Genomic DNA, 27,619 nt, shown 5'->3' with positions numbered 1-27,619 from the left:
AAGGGCAAAAACTGGATTTCCCGAAAAAAAAAAAAAAGGAAGTTTTGACAAGTAGGCAGAGGAGACGTACTGTTGGAAAGCAGCACTGCAATAATGCTGGATATAGCTCAGTGGTTCTTAACTTGGATTCAATCGAACCCTAGGGGTTCGGTGAGTCGGGCTCAGGGGTTCGGCGGAGGTCAGGACACACCCGACTCATCGTGTAAATAAAAACTTCTCCCTATCGGCGTATTACGGATACGGCAACAGCAGAAGTAATTTGTTGTGAGTTTATGCACTGTGTTGGTTTTGTTCTTTGGACAAGGTGATGTTCATCCACGGTTCATTTTGTGCACCAGTAAAAAAAACATGGTACCACTTTAGTATGGGGAACATATTCACCATTAATTAGTTGCTTATTAACGTGCAAATTAGTAACATGTTGGCTCTTAACTAGTCATTATTAAGGATGTATTAATGCCTCATTCGGCATGGCCTTATTATAACTCTAACTCTCTAACCCTAACCAAATAACTCTAAATTAAGTCTTTGTTACTTAAAACTAGGGCTGCAACAACTAATCGATTAAATCGATTAAAATCGATTATAAAAATAGTTGGCGATTAATTTAGTCATCGATTCGTTGGATCTATGCTATGCACAGAGGCTACTTTTTTTATTTGTTTAAAAAATATATATAGATTTAAAAAAAAACAACCTTTACTTATAAACTGCAACATTTACAAACAGCTGAGAAACAATAATCAAAATAAGCATGGTGCCAGTATGCTGTTTTTCAATAAAATACTGGAAAGGATAGAAATGCAGTTTGTCTCTTTTATCCGATTATCAATCGAAGTAATAATCGACAGATTAATCGATTATCAAATTAGTTGTTAGTTGCAGCCCTACTTAAAATATGTTCCCCTGGTGTCCAAATAACTCTAAATTAAGTCTGTGTTCTTAGAATATGTTTCCCATACTAAAGTGTTACCAAAAACATATGCCGTATTTTTCGGACTATAAGTCGCTCAGGAGTATAAGTCGCACCCACGGCCAAACTATGAAAAAAACCTCGATTTATAGTCCGAAAAATACGGTAACTCTGTCTTGAATTTGAAAAAAACATTTAAATTGTATTTTTCACTAAAGAAGGGTTCGGTGAATGCGCATATGAAACTGGTGGGGTTCGGTACCTCCAACAAGGTCAAGAAACACTGTTCTAGCTATTGGACGTTTCTAGTTTTATTTTATTTATTTATTTTTTTTAAATTTATTATTACTATTACAACTGCCGTTGTGTCCTTGGGCAAGACACTTTACCCACCTGCTCCCAGTGCCACCCACACTGGTTTAAATGTAACTTAGATATTGGGTTTCACTATGTAAAGCGCTTTGAGTCACTAGAGAAAAGCGCTATATAAATATAATTCACAATTCACAATACACTGTGGCACTTTGAGGTTGTTTGCTCAACGTAAAGTGTTTTTTTTTTCCACAAATAAAATCTGTTATTTTAATTATTATAAATATTATAAGAAGGAGAGAATGGGGAAGGGAGAGGTCATTTTTATTTTTAAATGAAGTGAAAACATAATTGGGTAACGTTTGTTAAGTAAGGCAAACTGTCAGGTGGATGAACTGTGCTAATACAAACTAATTTGTTTTTACTACTAGGTGCTGGTATCAGATGTCCACATATTGTATCTACTTGGGTAGTTCTGTTGTAGTTGTGAAAAAAGCTGATACAAATGTTAAAAAACACCGATATACATCAAAATGCCAAATATCGGCAGTTTATAATCGTTATTACATTATCACTGGAGGATGAGACTAAACATGTTACACACCAATAGCAAGTTATTAAAAATGACTATAGTTTTGTGTCGTTTTTCTCCAAACTGTGTACAACTGAGTGAACATCAGACTTGTAGAATCGGAGAAGTCCTTCCCATGGCTGACACCTCTCTTCCTTTGCAGTCCTACACAAGTTTGACTATGTGTTTACTGAGAACGGCACAGTGCAGTACAAAGATGGAAAGCTCCTCTCTAAACATGTAAGTGAACACATGTAGGATGTTCCAAATAAGTGTTTGATGAGCATCCCTCAACTTTATCAGTATGTATTACCACCTTTCCCAACTTCTTTGTCACGTGTTGCTGGCATCAAATTCTAAAATTAATGATTATTTGCAAAAAAAATTTTTTAGGAGTTTGAACATCAAATATGTTGTCTTGTAGCATATTCAACTGAATGTGGGTTGAAAATGATTTGCAAATCATTGTATTCTGTTTATATTTACATCTAACACTATTTACCAACTCATAAGGAAACGGAGTTTGTAGTTTTCTTAGAGTGCCGTGTCCATATATATATAATATTGTCTAGTATCATGCACTGTGGCAGGCTATCCAGGAGCATATTGGAGAGGAGCTGCTGCAGGACCTGATCAACTTCTGCCTGAACTACATGGGTCTCATCCAGCTGCCAAAGAAAAGGCAAGCAACTGACAAACGGATCGTTGACTCACACTCCTATTGGTCGTAATCAGTCGCCAGTATTGACAATAAAGTACGACTCCAGCTGCCAACTCATAACGTGGCCGCTTCCCCCCCCCCAAAAAATGTGTAAGTCGTACAACACAAATTAGAAGGAGAATATTCTTCTATTTTTCTCAGCTGTGATGTATTTGATGGTTTTTACAGTCCTAATGTAGTGTTGTTGTCACAAGGTGTTGGCGACGAACCCCAAGATGCGGAGAAGGCAGGCTGAGTGCAGGAATACATCATTTAAGGTCCACAGTAAAGGAAAAAAACAAACAAACCAGGCATTAGGAACAGGAACCAGTGAACAGAAAAACTGGAAATAGCTAACGGCTAACAGGAAAACACAAAGCTAGGAGACAGCAAACTACAAATAACTATCAGGAACAACTTACCGCTATGACGACAGTGACAAGGACAAGTAGTAACGACAGGTAGTGATGACATCGACAATACTCCAGCCCAGACTGGATGACAGGGCAGGTTTGAATAGCAGCTGGCTGATTGACACCAGGTGTGGCCAGGGGCCAATCAACCCCAGCTGAGGGGAAACAGCGCTCAGGGAGACAAGCAGTAAACAACCAAAATAAAAGCGCTGACAGGAAATAAAGACAAACACAGAGGAAAAACTGAAACATAACCAAACTGTCAGGGACAAGCCTGACAGTTGTGGTGAAATTCAAAGTGAAACATGTCTGCCTGCACCTTCAGCCTCCTGTCAAGTCCTTGCTCTGTGACTCTTTGCAGGGGAACGTTCATTGAGCTGAGGAATGGAATGCTCAATATTTGCCCCATCGGTCGGAGCTGCACCACGGAGGAGCGAATGGAATTCTCTGAAATTGATAAGGTAAAGTAAAAAAATCATATACAAATTCCTACCTGCAAACATGCCAGCCGTGAGATTAGATAGTAGAAGGTGTTTGGGTTCCCGGTTGAGCGCTATTTTGGCATGCGGAATATTTGGAGTCTTGCACCCATCACTGCTAAGCATGCGTTCCCTCCCTCTCTTGTCGATAGTGACTTTTTAAGATGGTCAAGACTGGGGATCAACAACATTAAAGATTTAAAAACACTTTTAAAACCTCTTTTTGATACATTGTTACTCGCTATTCTACTAACCCCTAACCCTTTTAGATATCTTCAGATCCGCAGTTTTGTTCGTAATACTTTTCCCAGGTTTCCAAACTTACTAACTGACAGGCTTAAAGGGGAACATTATCCCAATTTCAAAAGGGTTAAAAACAATAAAAATCAGTTCCCAGTGGCTTGTTGTATTTTTTGAATTTTTTTCAAAATTTTACCGGTCTCGGAATATCCCTAAATAAAGCTTTAAAGTGCCTTATTTTCGCTATCTTCGAAACCACTATCCATTTCCCTGTGACGTCACACAGTGCTGCCAATGTAAACAAACAATGGGAATACCACAGCAAGATATAGCGACATTAGCTCGGATTCAAACTCGGATTCCAGCGACTTAAGCGATTCAACAGATTACGCATGTATTGAAACAGATGGTTGGAGTATGAAAGAATTGAAGAAGAAACTGAAGCTATTGAGCGAATAGCTATTGACGCTATTCATAGCCATAGCATGGCCGAATAGCTGCGTTAGCATCGCCGGTAAAATGTGCGGACCAAACGATCAGGACTTTCGCATCTTTTGACACTGGAGCAACTTAAATCCTTCGATTGGTAAGTGTTTTTTTCGCATTAAATGTGGGTGGAAGGAAACGTAATATAGTTGCAAATGCATCTACAGGTTATCCATACATCTCTGTACCATGTCTGCTTTAGCACCGCCGGTAAATAGCATGTTAGCATCAATTAGCATAGCATGTTAGCATCGATTAGCTGGCAGTCAACATCAACAAAACCCACCTTTGTGATTTCGTTGACTATCGTTGCAAATGCATCTGCAGGTTATCCATAAATCTCTGTGCCATGTCTGTCTTAGCATCGCCGGTAAAATGTGGAGACACTCTGGCACATTCAATGGGGTCTGGCGGCAGACACTTTGGCATCTTTGGGCCAGTGGTGCAACTTGAATCCCTCCCTGTTAGTGTTGTTACACCCTCCGACAACACCCTGACGAGGCATGATGTCTCCAAGGTTCCAAAAAATAGTCAAAAAAATGGAAAATAACAGAGCTGAGACCCGGTGTTTGTAATGTGTTGAAAATGAAAATGGCGGGTGTGTTACCTCGGCGACGTCACATTCTGACGTCATCGCCTCCAGCGCGATAAACAGAAAGGCGTTTAATTCGCCAAAATTCACCCATTTAGAGTTCGGAAATCGGTTAAAAAAATATATGGTCTTTTTTCTGCACCATCAAGGTATATATTGACGCTTACATAGGTCTGCTGATAATGTTCCCCTTTAAATGCTTATTTTACACGGCTTCCGACTATAAAAGGATCAATTGCACATATTTACAATCACTTTTTTTCATTTACGCTAGCTGCGGAGGCTAGCTCTCTAATCAGCTGAACAGACTCAATAACTCCTCAGTGACGTTTTTTTACATTTACTGAGGAAACGAGCATGAAAAAGAGCAGCATGGATCATCAGCATGGATAACAAGGGTGTGTAGAGGATGATGTCACCATGCTGACTGCCTGGCAACTACAGGCTTAGATAGGTGCAGTAATGACAGGTGCATGAGTCCAAACAAATCAGGTGCGTGATTTGTGAACACATAACAGGTGAACTGATTGGTAGGCATGGAAACAAAACAATGTAGTGAAAAAAAAAGAACTAATGGAGTCTTAAAGTAATACAACACAAATATACAAAACATGATCACAAAGACATGACAAAAATTAGAAAGGTTTGTGTCATGTTGGTCTTCAAACAAAAAAACAAAACCTCATCTTTTTCCATTTCTAATCCTTTTTTAAAAATTGTCCAAAGAGCCACTAGGGCGGCACTAAAGACAGCAGCAGCAGCAAGCAGACAGCAGCTTTATTTTGTCCATTCTTAACATGTACAAGACACATAAGAACTGAGATTACATTTTCGGCACAGTCCCACTAAGATCAGACATACGTTACAGGGGGGACAAGACGGGACCGCTAACGGATCAGCCACTTAAGGCGCTCCTTCAAAAAGGTGAGAAAAAGGTGACATTGGGAAAGGGGGAAAAGTAAAAAAAAATATCAGTCTAAGGCTGGACCCTCAGGAGGGGTCCAGACGGAGTCCGAGGAAAAAACCTCACATAGCATGACACACATAAACATGGCACATGTAATCACACCAACTTGCAACAGGGGGGGGGGGCAGCTGCCGCTATAAAGTGCTATTTAGCCATCCACAACCCCAGAGGAATTAAGCGGTGGTGAAGGCGTTGATTTTGGGATGGGCGTGTGCGTGCATGTACGCCCAATTAACTTGGGAGAGATGTTGAAATGTTTTTGTGGACTGGGGCCGATCTCAAAGTTCGACACCAGGTGTTGTTGGAAAAAAAGGAAGGTCAAAAGCGTCCATCTTTGACGAGTCCTCGGGGGGGTTCTTCAGAACAGCCTGTCCCTGATTGCATCAAGGCCCATTCGAGGCAGTCAAATCGTAGATTAAGATGTTGTTTTTCTTCGAGAAGTCCAAACAATGACTTGCCTTCTGTGTGTGTCCGTGCTGGACCTCTCAAATTCAATTTAATTATTCCTTCTCAGCAAACTTCTCCAAGATGAGATCCATTATGCGATTCAAATCAGAAATCGCTCCAGTCTGTGTTCCCACAGCCCGACCCAATCCTTCCGTTGCGTTGAACAGCCGTTGGGCCCCTTGAGTGGCTGCCATCAAGAGCCGCGGGCCACTGACCCCCGCCCTAGGATTAGATAACGGATTGTGAGCAAACCAGACTCAAACTGTGCTGTTCTTTTGTGTTCTAGCACAGGTGATAGCATTGTGCAGATGTAGCAATCATTCCGTTGCGGTTGCTGTTGGGCAAAAGTCCCTTTTGTTGCGCTGAATGTCGCAGGAGAACGGAGAAAAAAACGGAGGGTAAAAGGCTGGGGGTGGACTGTGTTTAATGAGCCGGAGAGTTTGAACAGTGTTAATAGATCACACGTCCAGCAGAGATGTTTGAACCCATCATCGGGAGTCTTACCAAGATCATTTCACATTGAACGTGTAAAACATTTACTGGACCCTTCTTGTTTTCTGTGGACTCAGTGGCGGTGAGCTGTGCAGGAAGACGCTGGACAGTCAAAGTACCGCAGCGCATTTATGCGTCTGCAATGAAGATGCATACAGCAAGGTGTTTGTTCATAGAGGAGATGAATCATAAAAATATAACGAATGGCATTAAAAGAAAAAGAGCCAGCAGACACCCACAGGCATGAATTGAGTTTTAATTAGCCCCTTACGTCATCCAGCAGCTATAAAATTATAAAATTATATTGCTAACACAGAGAATTTGTCTAATATTTGTTTTATTTATGACAGATATGTTAACATACACACATAGGTGTCAGTTTGCCCGTATTTTTTGGACGCAAAATAGCACCCGCAGATTCAGTTTGAGCCTTGATAAATCACATTGCGCTTGCTGAATGATTACACCATATCTTCTGGATTGTAGAGCGCACCGGTATATAAGCCACACCCACTACATTTTAGAAGAAAAAAATATTGTTTACATATATTAGCTGCAGATAATGTGAATAATGCTGTATAATAGACTGTATTTATATTTTTCACATGTGAATAATGCTGTATAATAGACTGTATTTATATTATTCACATATGAATAATGCTGTATATTACACTATATTTATACTACTCACATGTGAATAATGCTGTATAATAAACTGTATTTATATTGTTCACATGTAAATAATGCTGTATAATAGACTGTATTTATATTATTCACATGTGAATAATGCTGTATAATAGACTGTATTTATATTATTCACATGTGAATAATGCTGTATAATAAAATGTATTTTTATTATTCACATGTGAATAATGCTGTATAATAGACTGTATTTATATTGTTCACATGTGAATAATGCTGTATAATAGACTGTATTTATGTTATTCACATGTGAATAATGCTGTATAATAGACTGTATTTATGTTATTCGAATGTGAATAATGCTGTATAATAGACTTTATTTATCTTATTCGCATGTGAATAATGCTGTATAATAGACTGAATTTATATTATTCAAATGTGAATAATGCTGTATAATAGACTGAATTTATATTATTCACATGTGAATAATGCGGTATATTACACTGTATTTATACTACTCACATGTGAATAATGCTGTATAATAAACTGTATTTATATTGTTCACATGTGAATAATGCTGTATAATAGACTGTATTTATATTGTTCACATGTGAATAATGCTGTATAATAGACTGTATTTATATTATTCACATGTGAATAATGCTGTATAATGGACTGTATTTATATTATTCACATGTGAATAATGCTGTATAATATACTATATTATTCACATGTGAATAATGCTGTATAATAGACTGTATTTTTTATTATTCACACGTGTATAATGCTGTATAAAAGACTGTATTTATATTATTCACATGTGAATAATGCTGTACAATAGACTGTATTTATATTGTTCACATGTGAATAATGCTGTATAATAGACTGTATTTATGTTATTCACATGTGAATAATGCTGTATAATAGACTGTATTTATGTTATTCACATGTGAATAACACAGTATAATAGACTGTATTTATAGTATTCACATGTGAATAATGCTGTATAATAGAATGTATTTTGTCACAACCACTGGCTTGTTAGTGGCTGTAACATTAAGGGAGACCACACCGATTTGTACATTTTAGCCAACAGATCTTTTATTTACAACATGTATCAGTGATCAATAATGTGAATTAACCAAGGAATGTATCAGTAAATGAGTGTTGTCCCAAAAGGGTGCAAGTGTGGTGCTAATCCCGGCCGTCGTTGCCGTGACCATACGGTCACCAAACGAATGTGCCTGTGGGACGAGAGAGAGAGAGAGAGAGAGAGAGAGAGCATGCTGATGGGAGGCCTTTTATAGGCCGCCCAATCAGCAGCCCTCTGAGATGTTGCACGTCTTCACAGACCAGCTCCACCTGCGGGTCGGAGGACCAAAGTGCCCCAAACACTAACCGGCAGAGCCGGGCATGACATTCCCCCCCTTAAAAACAGAGACCCGTGTTAACTGGGTCTCTGAAGCACCATCAAAAAATAGAAAACAAAAAACTACAGTAGCCCCAGTAGCTATATTCTAGTCCCACTGACGCACCTCCCCTCCACCCCAGACCAACCAGAACCCAAACCATCCCAAACACCCTCCTTCCCCTCCGACCTTCCCTGCACCCAGCAAATCCTGGTACCCGGACAGCGACCTTTAAGGGAAACAGAGAAAAACCGCAGGTTAGGAGTGAGTGGAGATGATTAGACCTCCTGGTCCAGAGCCCGAGAGAGCGCATCAGCCATTACATTTTCCACCCCGCGAATATGGCGGATCAACAGGTGGAATGGCTGCAGAAACAGTGCCCAGCGCAACAGGCGCTGGTTGGTGGACCCTTTGAAAGACTGCAGAAAAGTGAGAGGGTTGTGATCTGAGTAGACCACAATTGGATGGAGACCCCCTCCCACATAGACTTCAAAGTGTTGCAATGCCCAAATCAATGCTAATGCTTACTTTTCAATCACTGAATAATTAAATTGGTATTTGTTGAATTTTTTTGAAAAATAGCAAACCGGTCTGGCTACTCCATCATCATCAGCCTGCAGGAGGACCGCACCTGCTCCCACCTGGCTTGCATCCACCTGCAGCTGGAATGGCAGATCCAGTTTGGGTGCAGCCAGGACCGGAGCTGATGTTAACAAAAGCTTTGCATTCTGGAAAGCCTGCTGACACTCCTCCGACCAAATGAATTTGGCGCCACCCTTCAACAAATTGGTCAGAGGAGATACAACAGTTGAAAAATTGCAGCAAAAATTGCGGTAGTACCCGATCATACCCAAAAAGCGCATAAGTTCTTTCTTCGTCGCCGGCACAGGGAAATTATCAATAGCTGCCACCTTTGCGTTAACGGGCCGCACCATCCCCTGGCCGACTACTTTACCCAAATAGACGACTGTGGCACGCGCAAACTCGCATTTCGCTAAATTTACTGTGAGGTTTGCTGCCACCAACCTCTGGAAAAGCGCTCGAATGCGAGCCAAATGTTCGTCCCAACTGTCTGAATGACAAACGGCGTCGTCCAAATAAACCGCGCACCCCTGCAGCCCCCCAACGACCCTATTCATGAGCCGTTGGAAGGTTTCAGGAGCATTCCGCAAACCGAAGCTCATTCGAGTATACGAGTACAAAGCGGAAGAGGTAATGAATGCAGATATCTCCTGCGCTCTCTGCGTCAAAGGCACTTGATAGTAACCTTTCAATAAATCAAATTTGCTGACATAACGAGCACTCCCAACCTGATCCACACAGTCCTCGATACGTGGCAATGGAAAAGAATCTGGTCTAGTCACAGCATTTACTTTCCTATAATCCGTACAGAATCTATAGGTGTTATCTGACTTTTTCACCAGTAGACATGGCGATGCCCAACTGGAGTAAGATGGCTTGGCGAGACCATGATCAAGCAGATACTGCACACTGTCCTCCATACTCTTCTGTTTATCGGGAGCCACTCGATAAAATCTTTGTCGTATTGGGCGGGTACCCTGTGTGTCAATGTCATGTTCAATTAGTGTGGTACAGGTTGGAGTGTCGGAAAACAAAGGCAAAAACTCAAAAATCAAATCCGACAACTGTTTACGCTGTACCTCACTTAAATGACCGAGGAGACTATCTAGCAACATGTATCAGTGATCAGTAATGTGAATTAACCAAGGAATGTATCAGTAAATGAGTGTTGTCCCAAAAGGGTGCAAGTGTGGTGCTAATCCCGGCCGTCGTTGCCGTGACCATACGGTCACCAAACGAATGTGCCTGTGGGACGAGAGAGAGAGAGAGAGAGAGAGAGAGAGCATGCTGATGGGAGGCCTTTTATAGGCCGCCCAATCAGCAGCCCTCTGAGATGTTGCACGTCTTCACAGACCAGCTCCACCTGCGGGTCGGAGGACCAAAGTGCCCCAAACACTAACCGGCAGAGCCGGGCATGACAATTTATATTATTCGAATGTGAATAATGCTGTATAATAGACTGTATTTATATTATTCACATGTAAAAAATACCTAAGTGTTTATTGTTTATTGGGAGCGAACTGTTGTGCTGAATTTCCGCCAGGGATCAATAAAGTACTTAGGTTTGTTAGGGTTGGTTGATATCAGCAGTTCAGTCATCAACAATTGCATCATCAGAGAAATGGACATTGAAACAGTGGAGGTCTGACTTGGTAGGATATGTACCGCAAGAAGTGGACATAGAGAGATCAGAAAGCATAAGAACAAGTATATACATTTGATTATTTACATTTGATTATTTACAATCCGGGGAGGGGGGATATGGAGGGAGGAGGGTGTTAGTCTAGGGTTCTAGTTCCCTGGAGGTGTTCTTTTAGTGCGCTTTTGAAGGAGGCTAAAGATGCACTTTCTTTTACACCTGTTGGGAGTGCATTCCACATTGATGTGGCATAGAAGGAGAATGAGTTAAGACCTTTGTTAGATAGGGATCTGGTTTTAACGTGGTTTGTGGAACTCCCCCTGGTGTTGTGGTTATGGCGCTCATTTGCGTTCTGGAAGTAGTTTGACATTTACTTCGGTATCAGGGAGGTGTAGCGGATTTGATAGACTAGGCCAGGGGTCGGCAACCCGCGGCTCCGGAGCCGCATGCGGCTCTTTGAACACTGATGTGGCTCAGCTGCATACTTGCCGACCCCCCGATTTTCCGGGAGACTTCCAAATATCAGTGCCTCTCCTGGAAATCGCCCGTGGTAAATATTCTCCGATTCAAACCCGGACAACAATACTGAGGGCGTGCCGTGTTGGCAATGCCTTTAACGTCCTCTAAAACATGTTGTCGTGTCCGCTTTATCACCATACTATCTTACTATCTGCGAGCTGGCCAGTCACACGTAATATCTGACTTAAACTAACACACGTAAGCGACTGCAAGGCACACTTGCTCAACAGCCATACAGGTCACACTGAGGGTGCCCGTTTAAAGATCTTTAACACTCTTACTAATATGCGCCGCACTGTGAACCCACACCAAACAAGAACGACAAACACATTTCGGGAGAACATCCGCACTGTAACACAACATAAACACAACAGAACAAATACCCAGAGTCCCATGCATCCCTAACTCTTCCGGGTTAAATTATACACCACCGCCCCCCAACGCCGCCCACCTCAACCGACGCACGGAGAGAGCGGGGGGGTTGGTGGTAGCGGGGGTGTATAATGAAGCCCGGAAGAGTTAGGGATGCATGGGATTTTGGGTATTTGTTCTGTTGTGTTTATGTCGTGTTATAGTGCGGATATTCTCCCGAAATGTGTTTGTCGTTCTTGTTTGGTGTGGGTTCACAGTGTGGCGCATATTAGTAAGAGTGTTAAAGTTCTTTAAACGGGCACCCTCAGTGTGACCTGTATGGCTGTTGATCAAATATGTCATGCAGTCACTTGCGTGTGTCTGCAGAAGTCACATACGTCATATGACTGGGCTTGCAAGCTGTTTGTACAGGTTGTTGAGGGCATCAAAGGCAGTGCCATCATGGCACGCCTTTATTATTGTTGTATGGCGTAAATCAGCAGACTTTCGAGAATATTGTTGCTCTTAAATTCGGAAGTCTCCCGGAAAAATTGAGAGGGTTAGTAAGTGTGATGCTGTTAGGTGGTAGTCATATAAAACTCGCAGGTAGCACTAACATTAAATTTTCACATTAAAGTGCGGGCTGCGTGTCTGAGACCCCTGGTTTATATATAGCACAAAGCAAAAAAAAAACTCTGTATGCAATGTTATTTCATTGGAAATTTCAAAAGAGTTTTGCGGCTCCCATTGTTTTCTTTACTTTGTGAAACGGGTCAAAATGGCTCTTTGAGTGGTAAAGGTTGGCGACCCCTGCCATACAGGAAACTGGCAGGAGGAGCAATTTTTTTCTCTCATTTTAAAGGTGGCGCTAGAGAGCCAATTTTGAAAACGTCATATTGGGGACCGCCTGACGCGCCTGCAAAACATGGGCATTTTTTGTGCACGTCTCGAAAAAGTCTTCCAGACGTACAGAAGAACAAACACGGCAATTTCACTCGTTCATGGGCCCTAATTAGTGATCTTTCTCTCGTGTGAGAGAGTGGATGAAGGAAGAACTAAGCAGAGATATCGCCACGGGGCCACGAGGAGTCCAGTATATTTTAGACACAGGTAAAGAGAAGCAATACAGCATCAATCACACGAGAACCAGATAACCATGACCTGAATGACAAACTGACATGTGCCGAAGCATTTCTCACAATGGAAACATTTTTGTCCACAGAGAGAAAAAATCAGGGAGAAATTTGTGGCGGCCCTGAAAGAGGAATTTGCTGGCAAGGGACTGAGGTTCACCAGAGGTGAGGCATCCACGTTTCAGTTTTGTGCGAACTTGAAGCAAACATACTGTACATTCTGTCTAATATCCGGCCACTTCATTAGGTACCCCCGCAGTACACTGCCATAAGGATATTGTACTACATTAGTAGTACAGTAGTACAGTGTTGTGACCAAACAACACAGTATTTATGTACTGTATCTCCTGTGTGCTACATTAGTAGTACAGTAGTACAGTGTTGTGACCAAACAACACAGTATTTATGTACTGTATCTCCTGTGTGCTACATTAGTAGTACAGTAGTACAGTGTTGTAATCAAACAACACAGTATTTATGTACTGTATCTCCTGTGTGCTACATTAGTAGTACAGTAGTACAGTGTTGTGACCAAACAACACAGTATTTATGTACTGTATCTCCTGTGTACTACATTAGTAGTACAGTAGTACAGTGTTGTGACCAAACAACACAGTATTTATGTACTGTATCTCCTGTGTACTACATTAGTAGTACAGTAGTACAGTGTCGTAATCAAACAACACAGTATTTATGTACTGTATCTCCTGTGTACTACATTAGTAGTACAGTAGTACAGTGTTGTGACCAAACAACACAGTATTTATGTACTGTATCTCCTGTGTACTACATTAGTAGTACAGTAGTACAGTGTTGTGACCAAACAACACAGTATTTATGTACTGTATCTCCTGTGTACTACATTAGTAGTACAGTAGTACAGTGTTGTGACCAAACAACACAGTATGTATGTACTGTATCTCCTGTGTACTACATTAGTAGTACAGTAGTACAGTGTTGTGACCAAACAACACAGTATTTATGTACTGTATCTCCTGTGTACTACATTAGTAGTACAGTAGTACAGTGTTGTAATCAAACAACACAGTATTTATGTACTGTATCTCCTGTGTACTACATTAGTAGTACAGTAGTACAGTATCGTGACCAAACAACACAGTATTTATGTACTGTATCTCCTGTGTACTACATTAGTAGTACAGTAGTACAGTGTTGTGACCAAACAACACAGTATTTATGTACTGTATCTCCTGTGTACTACATTAGTAGTACAGTAGTACAGTGTTGTAATCAAACAACACAGTATTTATGTACTGTATCTCCTGTGTACTACATTAGTAGTACAGTAGTACAGTGTCGTGACCAAACAACACAGTATTTATGTACTGTATCTCCTGTGTACCACATTAGTAGTACAGTAGTACAGTGTTGTGACCAAACAACACAGTATTTATGTACTGTATCTCCTGTGTGCTACATTAGTAGTACAGTAGCTTCCTGTTTTTACAGTAGACGCCCGGGTGTACAGAATGGGTTGACAGTTAACAACATTTAGGTTTAGTGCATGGAAACTTGACGCAGGGTGTGTGAGGAAAGCTGCCTTCTGATTGGCCGGTGCCTTCGTCGCAACGAGTCGAGCAGGAAGTGATGAGGCTGGAAAACACGCCTGGACTTTGAACTGTGTTTCCGAAACAAGACTCTGGTGTTTGCCTGTCTGCCAGCACGCTCACTGGAGGGTGGAGAGGAAACCAGGTGTGTCCACTGAAGACGACATTAAGAACCTCCATCAGTGCCAGCAAACAACCTCTCTTCCGCTCGGCATGTTTGGTCACATGACCCGGGCCCATTGCTCTTGCTCACCCAGCGCTCGGCAACCCAAAATGTTGAAAAAGACATATTCAACAAAAAAGACAAAAAACTAATCAATCTAGAGCCGCAAAAATAATTAAAAGTTTTATATAAGTGTCATAATAAAGGCAACACATGATAGAAGTGTCTATATTAGCTATATAAGCCTACTATCAAAACTACTTTAAAAGTCTTATATAGGTGTTATAATGAAGGCAACACATGATGTAAGTGTCTATATAAGCCTACTATCAAAATGACTTTAAAAGTCTTATATAAATGTTATATGAAGGCTACACATGATGGAAGTGTCTAAATTAGCTATATTAGCCTACTATTAAAATGACTTTAAAAGTATTTTATAAGTGTTATAATGAAGGCAACACATGATGTAAGTGTCTATATTAGCCTACTATAAAAATGACTTTAAATGTCTTATTTAAGTGTTATAATTAAGACAACACATGATGTAAGTGTCTATATTAGTCTACTATAAAAATGACTTTGAAAGTCTTAAATAAGTTTTATAATGAAGACAACACATGATGTCAGTGTCTATATTAGTTATAATTAGCCTTCTATCAAAATTACTTTAAAAGTCTTATATAAGTTTTACAAATAAGGACAACACATGATGGAAGTGTCTGTATTAGCCTACTATAAAAATGACTTTAAATATCTTATATAAGTGTTATAATGAAGACAACACATGATTTAAGTGTCTATATTAGCCTACTATCAAAATGACTTTAAATGTCTTATATAACTGATATAAAGAAGACAACACATGATGTAAGTGTCTATATTAGCCTACTGTAAAAATGACTTTAAATATCTTATATAAGTGTTATAATGAAGACAACACATGATGTAAGTGTCTATATTAGCCTACTATCAAAATGACTTTAAATGTCTTATTTAAGTGTTATAATTAAGACAACACATGATGTAAGTGTCTATATTAGTCTACTATAAAAATGACTTTGAAAGTCTTAAATAAGTTTTATAATGAAGACAACACATGATGTCAGTGTCTATATTAGTTATAATTAGCCTTCTATCAAAATTACTTTAAAAGTCTTATATAAGTTTTACAAATAAGGACAACACATGATGGAAGTGTCTGTATTAGCCTACTATAAAAATGACTTTAAATATCTTATATAAGTGTTATAATGAAGACAACACATGATTTAAGTGTCTATATTAGCCTACTATCAAAATGACTTTAAATGTCTTATATAACTGATATAAAGAAGACAACACATGATGTAAGTGTCTATATTAGCCTACTATCAAAATGACTTTAAAAGTCTTATTTAAGTGTTATAATTAAGACAACACATGATGTAAGTGTCTATATTAGTCTACTATAAAAATGACTTTGAAAGTCTTAAATAAGTTTTATAATGAAGACAACACATGATGTCAGTGTCTATATTAGTTATATCTAGCCTTCTATCAAAATTACTTTAAAAGTCTTATATAAGTTTTACAAATAAGGACAACACATGATGGAAGTGTCTGTATTAGCCTACTATTAAAATGACTGTAAAAGTCTTATATAAGTGTTATAATAAAGACAACACATGATGTAAGTGTCTATCCATCCATCCATCCATCTTCTTCCGCTTATCCAAGGTGAGGTCGCGGGGTTTGCAGCCTAAGCAGATAAGCCCAGACTTCCCTCTCCCCAGCCTCTTCGTCTAGCTCCTCCCGGGGGACCCCAAAGCGTTCCCAGGCCAGCCGGGAGACATAGTCTTCCCAACATGTCCTGGGTCTTCCCCGTGGCCTCATACCGGTCGGATGTGCCCTAAACACCTCCCTAGGGAGGCGTTCGGGTGGCATCCTGACCAGATGCCCGAGCCATCTCATCTGGCTCCTCTCCATGTGGAGGAGCAGCGGCTTTACTTTGAGTTCCTCACAGATGGCAGAACTTCTCACCCTATCTGACTATATGACCGAAAAAAACATATTTCATTCATTCATCTCTAAGGGAGAGCTCCGCGACCCGGTAGAGGAAAATCTTTTCAGCCTCTTGTACTCGTGATCTTGTCCTTTCGGTCATAACCCAAAGCTCATGACCATAGGTGAGGATGGGAATGTAGATCGACCGGTAAATTTAGAGCTTTGCCTTCCGGCTCAGCTCCTTCTTCACCACAACAGATCGTTACAGCGTCCGCATTACTGAAGACGCCGCACCGATCCGCCTGTCCATCTCACCATCCACTCTTCCCTCACTCGTGAACAAGACTGCGAGGTACTTGAAGTCCTCCTCTTGGGCCAGGGTCTCCTCCCCAACCCGGAGATGGCACTCCACCCTTTTCCGGGCGAGAACCATGGACTCGGACTTAGAGGTGCTGATTCTCATCCCAATCGCTTCACCCTCGACTACGAACCGATTCAGTTAGAGCTGAAGATCCTGGCCAGATGAAGCCATCAGGACCACATCCTTTGCAAAAAGCAGAGACCTTATCCTGCAGCCACCGAACCAGATACCCTCAACACCTTGACTGCGCCTAGAAAGACAAAGGGCAGCCTTGGCGGAGTCCAACCCTCACTGGGAACGTGTCCGACTTACTGCCGGCAATGCGGACCAAGCTCTGACACTGATCATACAGGGAGCAGACCGCCACAATCAGACAGTCCGATACACCATACTCTCCGAGCACTCCCCACAGGACTTCCCGAGGGACACGGTCCAATGCCTTCTTCAAGTCCACAAAGCACATGTAGACTGGTTGTGGTAACTCCCATGCACCCTGAAGACCTCTATAGAGCTGGTCCACAGTTCCACGACCAGGACGAAAACCACACTGTTCCTCCTGAACGGTTCCCCTTCTTAGAGGAACCACCACCCCGGTCTGCCAATCCAAAAGGTACCGCCCCCGGTATCCACGCGACACTGCAGTCTTGTCAACCAAGACAGCCCCACAGCATCCAGAGCCTTAAGGAACTCTGGGCGGATCTCATCTACCCCTGGGGGCTTGCCACCAAGGACCATTTATTGTTGCCAATCAACCTACATATTTTTTTTACCATCTTTTTCCATTTTCATACATTTTTGAAAAAGCTCCATGGAGCCACTAGGGCGTCGCTACAGAGAGACGGGGTGCCGTCCTATACCTTTTGCCTCAGTTCTTTGGGGAAAGTATTTGTCTTCCTACACAACGATCACCTTCATATGTTCTGTGACGAGCAGAAGTGCATTTAGCGTGCGATGCTAACATCTTGGTCTGCGCTCAGGCGGACTAATCAGCTTTGACGTGTTTCCGGAAGGCTGGGACAAGAGGCTGTGTCTGGACCTGCTGGAGAGAGAAGGCCTGGAGCGCATCTACTTCTTTGGCAACGAGACGTCAGATGTAAGTTTATCTGCATACCTCTTAACAGGCAACATTTACATGCGGGACATTTCCCGGGGAAACGGGTTAAAAATAAATCACAATTAAAATTTCATATCATTATTTATTTCTACTTTTAAAACTTTCCCATGTAAGGGTCTGTGATAGTCTCTCACTGTCCGGGTTCCACTGACCACCTGAGTGACATGACTTCCAGCAGTTTTGTGACTTCTTTTATTTTTTCAAATGACCTATAACGCAAATAACACTGCATTCACATTAGACATCAGCAGGGGGTCACACTGCATTCACATTAGACATCAGCAGGGGGTCACACTGCATTCACATTAGACATCAGCAGGGGTCACACTGCATTCACATTAGACATCAGCCAGGGGTCACACTCACATTAGACATCAACGGGGGGGTCACACTGCATTCACATTAGACATCAACGGGGGGTCACACTGCATTCACATTAGACATCAGCAGGGGGGAGTCACACTGTATTCACATTAGACATCAGCAGTGGGTCACACTCTCATTAAACATCAGCCAGGGGTCACACTCACATTAGACATCAACGGGGGGGGGGGGGTCACACTGCATTCACATTAGACATCAACGGGGAGTCACACTGCATTCACATTAGACATCAGCAGGGGGTCACATTGCATTCACATTAAACATCAGCAGGGGGTCACACTGCATTCACATTAAACATCAGCAGGGGGTCACACTGCATTCACATTAGACATCAGCAGGGGGTCACACTGCATTCACATTAGACATCAGCAGGGGGTCACATTGCATTCACATTACACATCAGCAGGGGGTCACACTCACATTACACATCAGCAGGGGGTCACACTGCATTCACATTAGACATCAACGGGGGGTCACACTCCATTCACATTAGACATCAACGGGGGTCACACTGCATTCACATTAGACATCAGCAGGGGGTCACACTGCATTCACAATAGACATCAGCAAGGGGGTCACACTGCATTCACATTAGACATCAGCAGGGGGTCACATTGCATTCACATTACACATCAGCCAGGGGTCACACTCATATTAGACATCAACAGGGGGTCACATTGCATTCACATTAGACATCAACGGGGGGTCACACTCCATTCACATTAGACATCAACGGGGGTCACACTGCATTCACATTAGACATCAGCAGGGGTCACACTGCATTCACATTAGACATCAAGGGGGGGGTCACATTGCATTCACATTAGACATCAGCAGGGGGTCACACTCTCATTAAACATCAGCAGGGGGGTCACACTGCATTCAGATTAGACATCAATGGAGGGTCACATTGCATTCACATTAGACATCAGCATGGGGTCACACTCACATTAGACATCAACGGGGGGTCACACTGCATTCACAATAGACATCAGCAGGGGTTTACACTCACATTAGACATCAGCAGAGGGTCACACTGCATTCACATTAGACATCAGCAGGGGGTCACATTCACATTAGACATCAACGGGGGGTCACACTGCATTCACATTAGACATCAGCAGGGGGTCACACTGCATTCACATTATACATCAGCAGGGGGGGTCACACTGTATTCACATTAGACATCGCAGGGGGTCACACTGCATTCACATTAGACATCAGCAAGGGGGGTCACACTGCATTCACATTACACATCAGCAGGGGGTCACACTCACATTTGACATCAACGGGGGGGTCACACTGCATTCACATTAGACATCAACGGGGGGTCACACTCCATTCACATTAGACATCAACGGGGGTCACACTGCATTCACATTAGACATCAGCAGGGGGTCACACTCTCATTAGACATCAGCAGGGGGGTCACACTGCATTCACATTAGACATCAGCAGGGGGTCACACTCACATTAGACATCAACGGGGTGTCACACTGCATTCACAATAGACATCAGCAAGGGGGTCACACTGCATTCACATTAGACATCAGCAGAGGGTCACACTCATATTAGACATCAACAGGGGGTCACATTGCATTCACATTAGACATCAACGGGGGGTCACACTCCATTCACATTAGACATCAACGGGGGTCACACTGCATTCACATTAGACATCAGCAGGGGGTCACACTTTATTCACATTAGACATCAAGGGGGGGTCACACTGCATTCACATTAGACATCAGCAGGGGGTCACACTGCATTCACATTAGACATCAACAGGGGTCACACTGCATTCACATTAGACATCAGCCAGGGGTCACACTCACATTAGACATCAACGGGGGGGTCACACTGCATTCACATTAGACATCAGCAGGGGGTCACACTGCATTCACATTAGACATCAACAGGGGTCACACTGCATTCACATTAGACATCAGCCAGGGGTCACACTCACATTATACATCAACGGGGGGGTCACACTGCATTCACATTAGACATCAACGGGGGGTCACACTGCATTCACATTAGACATCAGCAGGGGGTCACACTGCATTCACATTAGACATCAGCAGGGGTCACACTGCATTCACATTAGACATCAGCAGGGGTCACACTGCATTCACATTAGACATCAGCAGGGGGTCACACTGCATTCACATTAGACATCAACAGGGGTCACACTGCATTCACATTAGACATCAGCCAGGGGTCACACTCACATTAGACATCAACGGGGGGGTCACACTGCATTCACATTAGACATCAGCAGGGGGTCACACTGCATTCACATTAGACATCAACAGGGGTCACACTGCATTCACATTAGACATCAGCCAGGGGTCACACTCACATTAGACATCAACGGGGGGTCACACTGCATTCACATTAGACATCAACGGGGGGTCACACTGCATTCACATTAGACATCAGCAGGGGGTCACACTGCATTCACATTAGACATCAGCAGGGGTCACACTGCATTCACATTAGACATCAGCAGGGGTCACACTGCATTCACATTAGACATCAGCAGGGGGTCACACTGCATTCACATTAGACATCAACGGGGGGGGGGGGTCACAATGCATTCACATTAGACATCAGCAGGGGGTCACACTCACATTAGACATCAGCCAGGGGTCACACTCACATTAGACATCAACGAGGGGGGTCACACTGCATTCACATTAGACATCAACGGGGAGTCACACTGCATTCACATTAGACATCAGCAGGGGGTCACACTGCATTCACATTAGACATCAGCAGGGGGTCACATTGCATTCACATTAGACATCAGCAGGGGGTCACACTGCATTCACATTAGACATCAACAGGGGTCACACTGCATTCACATTAGACATCAGCCAGGGGTCACACTCACATTAGACATCAACGGGGGGGCTACACTGCATTCACATTAGACATCAGCAGGGGGTCACACTGCATTCACATTAGACATCAACAGGGGTCACACTGCATTCACATTAGACATCAGCCAGGGGTCACACTCACATTAGACATCAACGGGGGGGTCACACTGCATTCACATTAGACATCAACGGGGGGTCACACTGCATTCACATTAGACATCAGCAGGGGGTCACACTGCATTCACATTAGACATCAGCAGGGGTCACACTGCATTCACATTAGACATCAGCAGGGGGTCACACTGCATTCACATTAGACATCAACGGGGGGGTGGGGGGGGTCACACTGCATTCACATTAGACATCAGCAGGGGGTCACACTCACATTAGACATCAGCCAGGGGTCACACTCACATTAGACATCAACGAGGGGGGTCACACTGCATTCACATTAGACATCAACGGGGAGTCACACTGCATTCACATTAGACATCAGCAGGGGGTCACACTGCATTCACATTAGACATCAGCAGGGGGTCACATTGCATTCACATTAGACATCAGCAGGGGGTCACACTGCATTCACATTAGACATCAGCAAGGAGGGTCACACTGCATTCACATTAGACATCAACGGGGGGTCACACTCACATTAGACATCAACAGGGGGTCACATTGCATTCACATTAGACATCAGCAGGGGGTCACACTGCATTCACATTAGACATCAGCAGGGGGTCACACTGCATTCACATTAGACATCAGCCAGGGGTCAGACTCACATTAGACATCAACGGGGGGGTCACACTGCATTCACATTAGACATCAACGGGGAGTCACACTGCATTCACATTAGACATCAGCATGGGGTTACACTGCATTCACATTAGACATCAGCAGGGGGGGTCACACTGTATTCACATTAGACATCGCAGGGGGTCACACTGCATTCACATTAGACATCAGCAAGGGGGGTCACACTGCATTCACATTAGACATCAACGGGGGGTCACACTGCATTCACATTAGACATCAGCAGGGGGTCACACTGCATTCACATTAGACATCAGCAGGGGTCACACTGCATTCACATTAGACATCAGCAGGGGGTCACACTGCATTCACATTAGACATCAACGGGGGGGTCACACTGCATTCACATTAGACATCAGCAGGGGGTCACACTCTCATTAAACATCAGCCAGGGGTCACACTCACATTAGACATCAACGGGGGGGTCACACTGCATTCACATTAGACATCAACGGGGAGTCACACTGCATTCACATTAGACATCAGCAGGGGGTCACATTGCATTCACATTAGACATCAGCAGGGGGTCACACTGCATTCACATTAGACATCAGCAGGGGGTCACACTGCATTCACATTAGACATCAGCAGGGGGTCACATTGCATTCACATTAGACATCAGCAGGGGGTCACACTCACATTACACATCAGCAGGGGGTCACACTGCATTCACATTAGACATCAGCAGGGGGTCACACTGCATTCACATTAGACCTCAGCCAGGGGTCACACTCACATTAGACATCAACGGAGGGGGGGGTCACACTGCATTCACATTAGACATCAACAGGGGGGTCACACTGCATTCACATTAGACATCAGCAGGGGGTCACACTGCATTCACATTAGATATCAGCAGGGGGGGGTCACACTGTATTCACATTAGACATCGCAGGGGGTCACACTGCATTCACATTAGACATCAGCAAGGGGGGTCACACTGCATTCACATTAGACATCAGCAAGAGGGGTCACATTGCATTCACATTAGACATCAGCAGGGGGTCACACTCTCATTAGACATCAGCAGGGGGGTCACACTGCATTCACATTAGACATCAGCAGGGGGTCACACTCACATTAGACATCAACGGGGTGTCACACTGCATTCACAATAGATATCAGCAAGGGGGTCACACTGCATTCACATTAGACATCAGCAGGGGGTCACACTCATATTAGACATCAACAGGGGGTCACATTGCATTCACATTAGACATCAACGGGGGGTCACACTCCATTCACATTAGACATCAACGGGGGTCACACTGCATTCACATTAGACATCAGCAGGGGTTCACACTGCATTCACATTAGACATCAAGGGGGGGTCACATTGCATTCACATTAGACATCAGCAGGGGGTCACACTCTCATTAAACATCAGCAGGGGGGTCACACTGCATTCACATTAGACATCAACGGAGGGTCACATTGCATTCACATTAGACATCAGCATGGGGTCACACTCACATTAGACATCAACGGGGGGTCACACTGCATTCACAATAGACATTAGCAGGGGTTTACACTCACATTAGACATCAGCAGAGGGTCACACTGCATTCACATTAGACATCAGCAGGGGGTCACACTCACATTAGACATCAACGGGGGGTCACACTGCATTATCAATAGACATCAGCAAGGGGGGTCACACTGTATTCACATTAGACATCAGCAGGGGGTCACACTCATATTAGACATCAACAGGGGGTCACATTGCATTCACATTAGACATCAACGGGGGGTCACACTGCATTCACATTAGACATCAGCAGGGGGTCACACTGCATTCACATTAGACATCAACGGGGGGTCACACTGCATTCACATTAGACATCAGCAGGGGGTCACACTGCATTCACATTAGACATCAACGGGGGGTTCACACTCACATTAGACATCAACAGGGGGTCACATTGCATTCACATTAGACATCAGCAGGGGGTCACACTGCATTCACATTAGACATCAGCAGGGGGTCACACTGCATTCACATTAGACATCAGCCAGGGGTCACACTCACATTAGACCTCAACGCGGGGTCACATTGCATTCACATTAGACATCAGCAGGGGGTCACACTGCATTCACATTAGACATCAACGGGGGGTCACACTGCATTCACATTAGACATCAGCAGGGGGTCACACTGCATTCACATTAGACATCAACGGGGGGTCACACTCACATTAGACATCAACAGGGGTCACATTGCATTCACATTAGACATCAGCAGGGGGGTCACACTGCATTCACATTAGACATCAACGGGGGGGTCACACTCCATTCACATTAGACATCAACGGGGGGTCACACTGCATTCACATTAGACATCAGCAGGGGGTCACACTGCATTCACATTAGACATCAACGGGGGGTCACACTGCATTCACATTAGACATCAGCAGAGGGTCACACTGCATTCACATTAGACATCAACGGGGGGTCACACTCACATTAGACATCAACAGGGGTCACACTGCATTCACATTAGACATCAGCAGGGGGTCACACTGCATTCACATTAGACATCAGCAGGGGGTCACACTGCATTCACATTAGACATCAGCAGGGGGTCACACTGCATTCACATTAGACATCAGCAGGGGTCACACTGCATTCACATTAGACATCAGCAGGGGTCACACTTCATTCACATTAGACATCAGCAGGGGTCACACTGCATTCACATTAGACATCAGCAGGGGTCACACTGCATTCACATTAGACATCAGCAGGGGGTCACACTGCATTCACATTAGACATCAGCAGGGGTCACACTGCATTCACATTAGACATCAGCAGGGGTCACACTGCATTCACATTAGACATCAGCAGGGGTCACACTTCATTCACATTAGACATCAGCAGGGGTCACACTGCATTCACATTAGACATCAGCAGGGGGTCACACTGCATTCACATTAGACATCAGCAGGGGTCACACTGCATTCACATTAGACATCAGCAGGGGTCACACTTCATTCACATTAGACATCAGCAGGGGTCACACTGCATTCACATTAGACATCAGCAGGGGGTCACACTGCATTCACATTAGACATCAACGGGGGGGGGGGTCACACTGCATTCACATTAGACATCAGCAGGGAGTCACACTCACATTAGACATCAGCCAGGGGTCACACTCACATTAGACATCAACGGGGGGGGGGGGTCACACTGCATTCACATTAGACATCAACGGGGAGTCACACTGCATTCACATTAGACATCAGCAGGGGGTCACATTGCATTCACATTAGACATCAGCAGGGGGTCACACTGCATTCACATTAGACATCAACGGAGGGTCACATTGCATTCACATTAGACATCAACGGGGGGTCACACTGCATTCACAATAGACATCAGCAGGGGTTTACACTCACATTAGACATCAGCAGGGGGTCACACTGCATTCATATTAGACATCAACGGGGGTCACACTGCATTCACATTAGACATCAACGGGGGGTCACACTCACATTAGACATCAACGGGCGTCACACTGCATTCACATTAGACATCAACGGGGGTCACACTGCATTCACATTAGACATCAACGGGGGTCACACTGCATTCACATTAGACATCAACGGGGGTCACACTGCATTCACATTAGACATCAACGGGGGTCACACTGCATTCACATTAGACATCAACGGGGGATCACACTCACATTAGACATCAACGGGGGATCACACTCACATTAGACATCAACGGGGGGTCACACTGCATTCACATTAGACATCAGCAGGGGGTCACACTCACATTAGACATCAGCAGGAGTCACACTGCATTCACATTAGACATCAGCAGGGGGTCACACTGCATTCACATTAGACATCAACGGGGGATCACACTCACATTAGACATCAACGGGGGATCACACTCACATTAGACATCAACGGGGGGTCACATTGCATTCACATTAGACATCAGCAGGGGGTCACACTGCATTCACATTAGACATCAGCAGGGGTCACACTGCATTCACATTAGACATCAGCAGGGGTCACACTTCATTCACATTAGACATCAGCAGGGGTCACACTGCATTCACATTAGACATCAGCAGGGGTCACACTGCATTCACATTAGACATCAGCAGGGGGTCACACTGCATTCACATTAGACATCAGCAGGGGTCACACTGCATTCACATTAGACATCAGCAGGGGTCACACTGCATTCACATTAGACATCAGCAGGGGTCACACTTCATTCACATTAGACATCAGCAGGGGTCACACTGCATTCACATTAGACATCAGCAGGGGGTCACACTGCATTCACATTAGACATCAGCAGGGGTCACACTGCATTCACATTAGACATCAGCAGGGGTCACACTTCATTCACATTAGACATCAGCAGGGGTCACACTGCATTCACATTAGACATCAGCAGGGGGTCACACTGCATTCACATTAGACATCAACGGGGGGGGGGGTCACACTGCATTCACATTAGACATCAGCAGGGAGTCACACTCACATTAGACATCAGCCAGGGGTCACACTCACATTAGACATCAACGGGGGGGGGGGGGTCACACTGCATTCACATTAGACATCAACGGGGAGTCACACTGCATTCACATTAGACATCAGCAGGGGGTCACATTGCATTCACATTAGACATCAGCAGGGGGTCACACTGCATTCACATTAGACATCAACGGAGGGTCACATTGCATTCACATTAGACATCAACGGGGGGTCACACTGCATTCACAATAGACATCAGCAGGGGTTTACACTCACATTAGACATCAGCAGGGGGTCACACTGCATTCATATTAGACATCAACGGGGGTCACACTGCATTCACATTAGACATCAACGGGGGGTCACACTCACATTAGACATCAACGGGCGTCACACTGCATTCACATTAGACATCAACGGGGGTCACACTGCATTCACATTAGACATCAACGGGGGTCACACTGCATTCACATTAGACATCAACGGGGGTCACACTGCATTCACATTAGACATCAACGGGGGTCACACTGCATTCACATTAGACATCAACGGGGGATCACACTCACATTAGACATCAACGGGGGATCACACTCACATTAGACATCAACGGGGGGTCACACTGCATTCACATTAGACATCAGCAGGGGGTCACACTCACATTAGACATCAGCAGGAGTCACACTGCATTCACATTAGACATCAGCAGGGGGTCACACTGCATTCACATTAGACATCAACGGGGGATCACACTCACATTAGACATCAACGGGGGATCACACTCACATTAGACATCAACGGGGGGTCACATTGCATTCACATTAGACATCAGCAGGGGGTCACACTGCATTCACATTAGACATCAGCAGGGGGTCACACTGCATTCACATTAGACATCAGCCAGGGGTCACACTCACATTAGACCTCAATGCGGGGTCACATTGCATTCACATTAGACATCA

The 27,619-nt window shown here is 43.8% G+C and overlaps 1 protein-coding gene and 1 long non-coding RNA gene across 3 annotated transcripts in view; one reads left to right on the top strand and one right to left on the bottom strand.

The window, feature by feature from the left end:
* Positions 1-27,619, top strand: part of LOC133541258 (phosphomannomutase 1) — a 36,540-nt gene that overhangs the window by 3,715 nt on the left and 5,206 nt on the right. The window contains exons 3-7 of one of the 2 annotated variants that reach the window (XM_061884550.1): positions 1,960-2,036; positions 2,387-2,478; positions 3,271-3,370; positions 12,977-13,052; positions 17,976-18,058. In XM_061884550.1, coding sequence (XP_061740534.1) covers positions 1,960-2,036; positions 2,387-2,478; positions 3,271-3,370; positions 12,977-13,052; positions 17,976-18,058 — 428 coding nt within the window. Of the gene's footprint in view, positions 1-1,959; positions 2,037-2,386; positions 2,479-3,270; positions 3,371-12,976; positions 13,053-17,942; positions 18,059-27,619 lie in introns of both variants that reach the window. The other variant, XM_061884549.1, reaches the window with a different exon arrangement.
* LOC133541262 (uncharacterized) overlaps positions 5,083-27,619 on the bottom strand; it is a 30,410-nt gene continuing 7,873 nt past the window's right edge. The window contains exon 4 of the long non-coding RNA XR_009803819.1: positions 5,083-6,342. This is a non-coding gene — a long non-coding RNA (uncharacterized LOC133541262). The remainder of the gene's footprint in view (positions 6,343-27,619) is intronic.

This window comes from Nerophis ophidion, linkage group LG23 (assembly GCF_033978795.1).
Source record: "Nerophis ophidion isolate RoL-2023_Sa linkage group LG23, RoL_Noph_v1.0, whole genome shotgun sequence".
Lineage (NCBI taxonomy): Eukaryota > Metazoa > Chordata > Actinopteri > Syngnathiformes > Syngnathidae > Nerophis > Nerophis ophidion.
This window is presented reverse-complemented; position numbering and strand designations above follow the sequence as displayed.